The sequence below is a fragment of the Chaetura pelagica genome, unplaced genomic scaffold, assembly GCF_000747805.2.
Source record: "Chaetura pelagica isolate M959 unplaced genomic scaffold, ChaPel_1.0 scaffold170, whole genome shotgun sequence".
Classification (NCBI taxonomy): Eukaryota; Metazoa; Chordata; class Aves; order Apodiformes; family Apodidae; genus Chaetura; species Chaetura pelagica.
Window position 1 is genome coordinate 486,616 of NW_009952048.1, and position 11,098 is coordinate 497,713.

General features: G+C 37.8%; 1 protein-coding gene across 1 annotated transcript in view; it reads left to right on the plus strand.

Moving 5' to 3' along the window:
* The window catches only part of ME1 (malic enzyme 1, NADP(+)-dependent, cytosolic), a 129,384-nt gene that overhangs the window by 24,821 nt on the left and 93,465 nt on the right, over positions 1 to 11,098 (plus strand). Inside the window, exons 3-4 of the mRNA XM_010003004.1 lie at positions 5,339 to 5,414; positions 6,533 to 6,694. Coding sequence (XP_010001306.1) covers positions 5,339 to 5,414; positions 6,533 to 6,694 — 238 coding nt within the window. The remainder of the gene's footprint in view (positions 1 to 5,338; positions 5,415 to 6,532; positions 6,695 to 11,098) is intronic.

An 11,098-nucleotide genomic window follows, 5' to 3' on the forward strand; every position in this document is an offset into this window, starting at 1 on the left:
CCCTACAATCCTCTGCCAAATTGGGCTTTTGAGTCACTAGTAAAATTTATAATGAGGCTTCTATTATTCTTTTAAGGACAGCTAAGTAGGGTTGGCAGATGTTAGCATCTCTCTTACAGAATACTTGAAGTAATTTTCTTCTAAAAAAATAACTATTTATAATCCACTATTTAGGAAAGCATATGCCAAACCTGACATAACATAACATTTTTATAAACTTTGTCTCTTTTCTGGGTTAATGACTTACTCTCCATTGTTTTTCATGGGCTGCTAGTACTTCTCTGTGTTATGAACTTTATCTTACTCATGTACATCTCCAGATTTTCAGAGGTGTTTACAGTACATACCGTTCTGTTAATGCTGCTGTCCTGTTTTTGATGTTTCTCTCTGATACAATCTTTGGTTTGCTTCTTACAAACTTTCCTGTTTAAATACAATTTGAGTATGCAATGCATAGAAAATTTAAAGACCAAGTTTAATGAATACTGATGAATTCAGGATGAAGGTTAGTAACAGCCTAAAGTTTCAGCATCAAGTATTTTACTTATTGAAAGGAATACCTGTGTATTGTAAAGTAACAACATTCATTACTGTACAAAGGGAAAGGTAAAAAAAAAATAAATAAATCTGTGAACAGCAGCATTTCTTAAATCAGCCCGTCAGTATTTTATTAAGCCTCAGAGGCTTTAGAATAAATGTTACTATGCAAAGAAACCTAGTAAGGTAAGATGTAATTAAAAGTTTGAGTACATTTAATATGATGGTGCGAGACCATATTGAGCAGTTACAATGGGAAATATTGTTATTTCTGGCTGAAAAAAAGAGCAGAACATTCTTGGGAGAGGAATATAAGTACTCAGAGTTTCTAGTACAATGTTTGTATTGTACGACTTTTTATAATCTTAACAAAAATAGGAGGGAATTTCAGCAGGGACTAGGGAGGTAGTTTGCCACTTTCTTGAAAAGTACAGGAGCTTGGGAAGCTTGGGCTCAGAAATAAACTGAGACTGATCCCTGGGATTTTTCTCGTATTATTAAGTTTGTTGATTTAGACTTCCCGGGGAAGTGAAGTCACCTCTACTATACTTCTATGTACAGTTCATAATTCAAATAACAGTTTTGATCATGTAGGGTTGTGAGAGAAGTTTGAACTTTTTTTCATTTAAAAATGTTTGGCATTTTCTAAGACGTGTTAGATTCCCTCCTGTTATTATAAGAGAAGGAAAGAAAGGACTGTTCTGTTACTATGACACAGCTTTCTAAACTGTTCTTCAATACAAAATAGACAAATACATTGATGGTAGAACATTATTTCCTTGAAGCATAATAAACAAAAACTCCATTTAATCCCATTAACTTTGTTCTCATAGATCAGAGTTCTAATAAAACAGAGCCAAATTATGTGATATAGAATGACCTCCACATAACTGGTAAAATCTGCTACAGTGTAGTGAGCTCAGTGACCCAAAATAGATCCACCCTTTGTTGAGTGGATCTGGACGTCCTAGCATGGCTTCTCCCCTCATTCTTCAGGGGGCTCTGGTCTTACTGGTGCTGTGACAGGAAGAAAGGAGGCATAGTTACTAATTTGCATAATTATTCCTCCACTGCAGTTTCATGTATCCTGTGGCTATCTGAAGCGTGCGTAGGTAGAAGTGATCCCTTTGGCTAGACTGGTATAAACCAGTCCTGATCTGAAGGCTAACTGGAGCCAAAGTGACTGCAGATGAGCCCTTCTGCATATGCATTCAGATGAGTTTCACATAGATCTGCACTGTGCCAGGTTCAAAATTAGCACCTTGATTTGAAGACAGTTTTAAGTCACAGTTTTGCTGGCCTTTTGAGCCTCAGCTGGTCTCAATTTGTTGCCTTGCAAGAAAAGATAGTATGTGTAACCAAATGTCAGTTCAAAGAGAGCTGAACGTTCAACATTTTCATTACAGTGAACTTTCCAAGTTGGACTGCTCTGAAAGTGTGTACAGGGGAACTTATGCTTCTTCCCTGTGAGATGCTTTTCTTGTTAGGTATGTGAATATGTACATACTGAAAAACAAGCAGCATATTTTTCCTCTTTTTAGATTTTATTTTTTATGTATCTTGCTTTTCTCTCCATGTGCTTTAATGTTTTACACCACATGGGCTGTCTCTTGCTCTGCATCTGACAGAGCAGGGTGTATGTACATCACTGACATAACAGTACTTGCTATTAACATGATACTAAAATAGAGAATTCTTTTTTTTATTTCTGGACTGAAATACATATATAATTTAATCCAATTTAAATTGTGTAGCTTACCCCATTCTCAATTCTACTCACAGTTGTGCTATGACACCCCAAAAAGAGCTATAAGGTCTGCTAGGTAGCCAAATAGTTGACTTTGACTGTCTTGTCAGTTTGTGTCACCCTATCTCACTTGTAATAACCTTGTGTAGTTAGTGCTTTTCAAGGACATAGCATGACCTCATGGAAAAGGAAAAATACATAGTGCTACCTTTTGGTTGATGTCTGGAGGTAGAATTGCCAGTGAATTCAATCCCAGTAACATAGTTTGCATATTTTCATGGCTGACCCGATTGCAAGCTGGGGTTCTTCTTGCAACCTATTGTAGCTTCTCGCTATGAAAGAGAGAAAGGAGAAAAGTATTTTTACTAAAGAAGTTAATGATTAGGAAAACAGATCCAGAGAAAATAACTAAAGATTCTTATTCTCTTATTCTCTGCCCTTTAATCAAGGGGTGTCTTCTCCATCAGGACAATGTGCCCACAGACATCTCACTTGTAATAACCTTGTGTAGTTAGTGCTTTTCAAGGACATAGCATGACCTCATGGAAAAGGAAAAATACATAGTGCTACCTTTTGGTTGATGTCTGGAGGTAGAATTGCCAGTGAATTCAATCCCAGTAACATAGTTTGCATATTTTCATGGCTGACCCGATTGCAAGCTGGGGTTCTTCTTGCAACCTATTGTAGCTTCTCGCTATGAAAGAGAGAAAGGAGAAAAGTATTTTTACTAAAGAAGTTAATGATTAGGAAAACAGATCCAGAGAAAATAACTAAAGATTCTTATTCTCTTATTCTCTGCCCTTTAATCAAGGGGTGTCTTCTCCATCAGGACAATGTGCCCACAGACATTTTACTAATCTACATGAAGAATGGAGGGAAGGAGAGAAGGAGGAGAGTGAAATGCTTTCGACATGGCTCTGTTTACACATCAGCCCCTATTTTCCATTGTTGCTTGAATGTGATCCTGCTTGAACAGATTTCTGAAATAGGCTCTCAGTACTTATTCAAAGGTCCTTACAAATGTTCTAACAGAATTCCTTTTGGAGCAACCACCCTGCCTTTATTTTCCTCTGCCAGGAAATTTATTCCATGGAGACCTCTCTCCTTAGATTTGCAAGGAAGAGGTCATTTAACCTCAACGGGCTGGGCTCCAGCTCTTTAGAAAATCAATAGAAAATCATGCTTCATTTAACACAAACCTATTAGGTTGGTGTTAATTGAGGGGCAGGGAGGAGAGGCGTGATGTCTCTAGATAGCTTTGCTGCTGCACTCTGCATTTTCTTTCGTCTCACAATTGACTGTCTCTGAGGCTAGCAATTTTGTTAAGCTGTATTTTATGATTTAACACTTTATACAGTGTTTTATAAAATCAATTCCTGTACAGTATATCAGAAAGGAGGCATCTGCGTTTATTTTGCTCTGCTGCTTTACAGTATTTTCCTTTTAGAGCCATCTTTTTCAGGTGGCTGGCTCACAAATAGAAGGGTTTGGAAGCTGTACATTTCCCATCTTCTGAAAAGTGCTGTAAATATTAACAGCTCAGGCCCCAGGGACTGTTGCTTCTACTGGGGTGGATGCATTAATCTCCTGACAGGTGTGACTTATTAAAAAACAACAGATAGATGTAAAAATCCAGCCTGATACATCTGAACATGGGGAATGGAAGCAGAAGGGGGAATGGAAGCAGAAGGGGAAATGTGAATGCCAGGATCAGAGAAATCCCAATTCTAGGGGGAAATTCCTAAAATGAAATTTAAGCAGTTAAAAATGTCTAACCCAAAATGCCTGGCTGTACTTGGGGTTGCAGTTTTAGTTTCTAAATAATTAGATTTGAGATTAAGAAATACTGTGGTTAATTGCAATGTGTCTTACACTACATTTTGTCCAAAATAAGAAACAAGTAAAATTTTGTATTTTTGACATCAGCGGGGGAGAAAACACTTAAATATGAAATGGAAGATATAACTCAATATAAAAATGTATATCACATTATTATATATGTGGTCTAACATGTATTAAATATATAAACATATGAAATTAATGTAATTTTTGGACTAATTTTGGTGTCTTGACTGATTTTTAACACTGCAGGAAAGTTTTTGCTTGACTTGGAGTACTTGTGGTCATGTGTGACAATAATTTCCCTGAATTATTAGTTTCATTTAGATCCACATGGGCATGTACCTACCTTTATGAATATGAAGCTATTGTAGTAGATTTAGATTTAAATTATTTTTCAATAGTCTTCTCTAGTATTTACTTTGTAATTTTTATAATAGGTGGATTAAATGTTTTAGAATTATTCCAGAAGACAACTCCTTATACTTACAAGTGCAAAGTTGAATTACAAGAAGGCATCTCTAGCATATATTTCTTCATTAATGTTTTCTTTATGTTTTTTGAGAGATTAATTTTAGTGGGAGAAATTTTTTTCACTGTATAACATGAGAAAAATAGATAAGAAATGGAATTAAATTAAGTCTGAGTGGTCCTGGATGTATAGCTGCATGTCAAGCAAAATAAATGAAAAATAAAATGCTGAAGAGTGGGATAAGATAGTACATTTATTTTGCTTCTATAATAAATAACGAATGAAATGAGTGACACTTGACTGTCATTGGAATGATCTATAATTATTTTCTATAATGGTAATATATGGCTTATTTTGATTTTAAAACCTTGTCCTATTGACTATAACGTTAGGATGGCTGGGGCACTGTGATCACTGTTAAACAATGAATATATGTCTTACGATCTGGGCCAATTCACATGTTTTAATAGATCAAGTACTCAGTGAGCTTTAAAATCAAATTTAGCAATTTGCAGGAATTCCTCTTACAGGTTCTCACTGCTCAGTGAAGCTTTACTGAGCTACAAGTTGTCCAACTATTAAATGCAGACATGTAATTAATCATACAAATCCGAGCACTTATTGAAGTGAATCTATGTATGTTGGAAACACATTTGCATACTTAATATGGTATTTATGTATGCTGAAGTATTTAATTGCCCGTTTATAAGAAAACTTTTTTCCTTTTTTTTTTTAATTTGCAGAGGTCTCTTTATTACTATCCATGACCGGGGACACATCGCTACGATGCTCAAGTCCTGGCCAGAACACACTGTCAAGGTCAGTTCAGTTTTAGTTGCATGACAAAGCTGACACTGGCTTCCACCCAAGGTGGCTTGGTTAAGATATTTTTATAACCTTTTTATAATCAGATTTCAGTGGTTTCTTAGCTCTTTTTTTAAATAAAAACACTGCTGTTGCAGCCAAAGTTTGAGGCATTTAAACCCTTGTTTAGCTATAGGTGTCCTTTACTGGTTAATTGGTGAATTGCATGAAATCTTATGCATCAAAAAAGCCTCTAAATGCTTTGTCTGCGCTTCAGGGAATGACAGAATGGTCAAGGTAGAAAGGCACCTCTGGAGATCATCTAGGCCATCCTTCTGCTCAAGCAGGGTCAGCCAGGGCAGGTTACTCAGGGCTATGTGCAGTTGGGTTTTGAGTACCTCCAAGGGTGAAGACTACAGGATCTCTTGGCAACCCATTCTGGTGTTTGGCTTAATAGTTCTCTACGTATGATACCTGATAAGCTCTCAGAAAGTACCAAATTTCCAAGTAGAATGGATCATTACAAGAGTATTGCAAGGAAATTACTGTGTTGTCAGCTGCTTGCCATAATGAACACTCTTTTACTATGAAACATCTTCCTTTTTAGCACAGACAGCTTTGTGGGGTTTACTGAGCTCCTGCATTTCAATGAAAACACATACTTTCTTGTGTATAAGCATGATGGAGTGTGTTATTTGCTATGGGGAAGAAGAAATACATCTTTGAAGGGTAAGACCCAGGTAGCTGTAGCCAGCATGAGTGGCTCTGGTTCTGCTGAAAACAACCGTGACAAAACCCAGGAGTCCAGAGTTCTATTTTTGTGGATGAATTCCATTCCCTTCCTTTTGTATTTTCATACTGTTGACAGAAAATCTTAAGAGGGAACGATGCCAGTTCCCTTGTAATGTAATACAAAAGTTTTATATGAAAGCTCCATTTACAGTGAAGCAAGAGTCTAAAATAGGGTAACAAAAGCACAGTGTGAAATACAATAAAACAGTTCTGAGCCTTGGTTGTACTATTGATTTGTTTCTACATGTTAAGTTTTTTACATGAAAAAAACCCCATCATGGTAAGAATATAATGGAATGCTTAGTACATCTAAGCAAATAAGCTTTTATTTCTTCCTCCAGGCTATTGTGGTGACGGATGGAGAACGTATTCTTGGTCTTGGAGACCTTGGCTGTTATGGAATGGGCATCCCAGTTGGTAAACTGGCACTTTATACGGCCTGCGGAGGAGTGAAACCTCACGAGTGTCTTCCAGTGATGTTGGATGTGGGAACAGATAATGAAGTAAGTCCTTTTCTGAGGTGTAATTAGTACTAGCTGCTTGAAGGGAACTATATAAAAGTTGAATCCTAAGAACTTGTTTTTCTTCGTTATGATACTGATTTTGATTATGTGCAAACTAAAAAGTCCTATGGAAAAAGTCTCATCCTAGTACAGAGTGTAGATGTACTGATCCTAATGCACAGTGTAGACTCTTTTGTAAGGCTTAACTAATTAAGGACATGTTTGCCTGTTAAAATGTGCTGCATACATTGTACATGTTAAAAAGTGGTATGGAAATTAGATCTCAACAAGAGGGGAATGACAGAGTTAAAAACACAATTGAAGGCAGCATTCTTTCTCCACTTCTGCTGCAGTATTTCTCTGCAGTGATTTCAGATGTGAATTTTGACTGTGCCTCTCATTTTGGTGAACAGCTTGAAGTTATTGCCTGATCTGTACTGGGAATGCATGTGTACATACTTCAGTTGTACATTGACTTTAGCTTTAGAAAGCACTGTAACATCATGGAATTTCCCAAAACGACCTCTTGGTGCTTCAAGTAATTGGACCTTATCCCCTTTAACGTTACTTCCCTTTTGTGTGAAGTGCAGATATTTAAAGTTGTTGAAAATTGACTTAATTATTTCCAGGGCTCTGGGGATTGCTAATTAATTACTTGGCTCCTGTTCTTTTTTCTTTTTCTGAAAAAATACTTGAAATAGTGACTCTGAATGTTGTAAAATTAAGTATCACTAGCAATATCATTATGCTTTAGCAGAATTAAACTCATTTTATGCTAAAAATGGTGCAAGTATGAAACTTTGTGCATGTTAAATGTATCAGAGGCTTATGTGTATTACACCTAAATAAAGCATTCCCAGTAAATGACTAGTAAATTTAGCTTGGACCCCTAGATTGTTGGGTTGGGTGTGTGCATCTTCAGTTTTATGCACACCCTTCCACCCCTGCTCCACTGGGATAATTTAGACCATCATGAAGGCATTACTGAACTGGGAAATAGCCAGTTACCCTCCCTCTCTATCCCCCAAGAACTCCCTTCTGATAGTGGGCAAACTTATTTGTGAGATGTATCTGAGCACTGTAGCACAATAGCCATGTAAAATAATATACAGGTCTCATTCGCTATAAAATGTTTTTATTCCTGGTTTGAGCAGCTGAGCATTTAATCTCTTACTGTATGTTTCTAGTCATAGAAGCCTTCCAGTATCTGAAGGGGTCTACAGGAAAGCTGTGGAGGGACTTCTTACAAGGACTTGTAGTGAGAGGACCAGGGGTTATGGATTAAAGCTGGAAGAGAGGAGATTTAGGTTAGACATTAGGAAGAAATTTTTCACTATGTGGGTGGTAAGACACTGGAACAGGTTGCCAAGGAAAGTAGTGGAAGATATCCCTGGAAATGTTCAAGGCCAGGTTGGATGGGGCTCTGAGCAGCCTGATCTAGTGGGAGGTGTCCCTGCAGATGCAGTGGGGTTGGAATCTAGATGATCTTTAAGGTCCCTTCCAACTCAAACCATTCTTAGATTCTGTTCTATGGTTCTGTGAATTGCATCGGCTACTTCTGATATCACAGTTGGCTTTACAGTTTGCTTTTATGCTTGAGCTTCATTGTAAGTTTTATTTTTTCATAGCATATTATCTTCTTGAAAGCTATCAGACATATATACATACACACACAAAAAGCAAAAGAACCATACCCATGCCAGCAGCTCAAGCTCCATGTCATTGCTGTTGTGACTAAACAATGAGAATGACGATCTACAATATTACAAGATGTAGAAGAATTGTGTGAGCTGGGATTTGTTAATGCTCTGAAATATTCACCTCCAACAAAAGGAGGATGCCTTTTGATGTTTCACTTTGGATTATGGCTTCTTATTTTAGGACCATAATATGAAGCTTTTCAGTTTGGTTGCACAGTGCAATTGGAGGCTGAGTGTGTTTTAGTCCTCAGGCAGCACAGTGGTTGGCAGTGTAGGACAGGGCTGTCAAGGTGCTTTTTGTTCCTTCCCAGGTGTGTATCAAGCCCAGACATGCTACCTGACAGTCTAAAATCCCCAGCTAAATTTACTGGTACAAGAGACCTTAAACTAAGTTTGAATGAATGGGATGCTGTGTAAAGAGTTATTTTTTGTTGGTTTTTTTTCAGTGCTGTAGCAGATGCAAGGAATTATATTAGTTTATGGATCAGTGCCACTTAGGCTCATCTGGGATTTGGAGGGGTGAGGAGAAGTCAGAGCACGAAGCATATCAAGGCCAAAGGAGGTTATCCTCCCCCTCTACTCTGCCCTGGTGAGGCCACATCTGGAATACTGTGTGCAATTCTGGGCTCTCCAGTTCATGAAGGATAAGGAACTACTGGAAAGAGTCCAGCACAGGGCCACAAAGATGATCAGATGAATGAAGCATCTGCCCTATGAGGAAAGGCTGAGAGAGCTGGGGCTGTTTAGCCTGGAGAAGAGGAGACTGAGGGAAGATCTCATAAACACTTACAGAAATCTAAAGGGGGGTTTTAGGAGGATACATCCAGTCTCTTTTCTGCAGTGTCCAATGACAGGACAAGATAAACTAGGCAAAATTTCAGCATAGGAAGTTCAAGTTAAACATAAGGAAAAACAACTTCACTGTAAGAGTAACAGAGCACTGAAACAGGCAGCCCAGAAGGGCTGTGGAACCTCCTTCTCTGGAGACATTCAAACCCCATCTGGACATGTTTCTGTGTGACCTACTGTAGGTGAACCTCCTCTAGCAGGGGAGTTGGACTAGATGATCTCCAGAGGTTCCTTCCAACCCTGACCACTCTGTGATTCTATGAAGGCTTTGTGTCATGGCTGGGTTATGGTCAAGTCTAGAGGCAGAACAATTGCTCTTTCAGAATTGGACTAGACTACAAAATAGACATTTGGTGTTTTTTTCTAGTGGGGACTGGTTGCTCAGATGTTTAAGGATTTTTATATAACAGTTGTAACTGGGAATGGAACCTCTGAATTCAGTTACAGGATTATGAACAGGTGGGACTTTACTGGTGTACCCCTAGTCTGAAGAGACTGCATGGGCCTGGTGATAGTCATTAATTGGAGTGCGAGTGCAGTTCCCTGGCTACTTTAGTCAAAACTCAGGGGTCCTGGATAACCAGCTCCCCTCATTTCTTCCCTCTCCCCCAGCAGCACATCTCTGTTCCCTGGTGTTCATGTAACTAGGTGGTGAGCCATTGTAGAGAACTGAAATTACTTCAAAGAGATGACAGTTTGCTGGCTAAGTTGTTAGGTCAAGCTGCTGTGCATTGCAATTCCGTATCTTAAAATCTAAACCTCCTGGACAAATAACTGTATTTTTGTGCTATGTTTTCTTACTCTAGCCAGGGTTTTCCATAATAAGACACAATAGAAATCAATGTCATAACTTGAGCACATATAAATAATAATGATGCTGAACATGTTTTTTGAAATGTGCAGATGTTTTCCATTTACATTAGTTCCCTTTCCCTTTCTGTGGGGGCCTCAGTGCTTTAAAATATGTATTTTTGGCAACTCTAACGTGGTTGTGCACAACCTGCAAATTCTCCAGAATGACTGAATCTTACTCTAAAATGAATTGCAAGAAAAACTTCACAAATTCTCATTGTTTTGTTGTGAACAGGACTCAAAACAGTAACTGAGGAGCAACTCACTAAATGTCAGATTAATATTAAAAGTCTTATTGCTGTTAGTTTTAGCAGACAATTTTAGCAGGGTTATTATCCTGCTTCTCATAAAACCAATAAAGAAAAGAGAGGCAAATAAAGCATTTTTATACAATTGCCTAGATAATAAGCAAGAGAAATGAAAACTGCTTACTGATAAGTAAAAGCTGGCCTAGTAGAAAGACTTGTGTGACCAAACTAGTAATCACTTCATGTATTCAGTGTGGGACTGAGCATCCAAAAGAAGTAGTGTTGAGCACTGCCCAAAATAATATGCCTGTTTCGTAAGTCATTGACAAATTGGAAGCAAGTAGTGGCTGATAAGACATTTTTATCCAAAGCATTTAAATCTTTATTCGGAATACAAGTTTCTGGAATATTAGTTAATTACTACAGACTATGACAATCTCACTAAAAGTTGTGCCTTGCCCAGTAGCTGTGCATTTTTCAGTAAAACATACCCAGGTACCAGTCTCAGAAGAAATATAAAAAATGGGACTAATGAAAAAACAAGCAGGCCTTCTATGTTACTAGAGAAAATGTGATGTAAAACATATAATTCTGTGAGGAATAATAGCATAGTTGTGGTTTTCTGGTATTTCAGGTTGGCTTTTTTTGCAGCTCTGCAATGTTTAATATCTTTATCAGTGGCTTGAAAGCAGTATTTTTCATGTCCAAGGGTAATAGATGAGACATGGTTCAGTTAAAGTACTGTTACCTAGCCA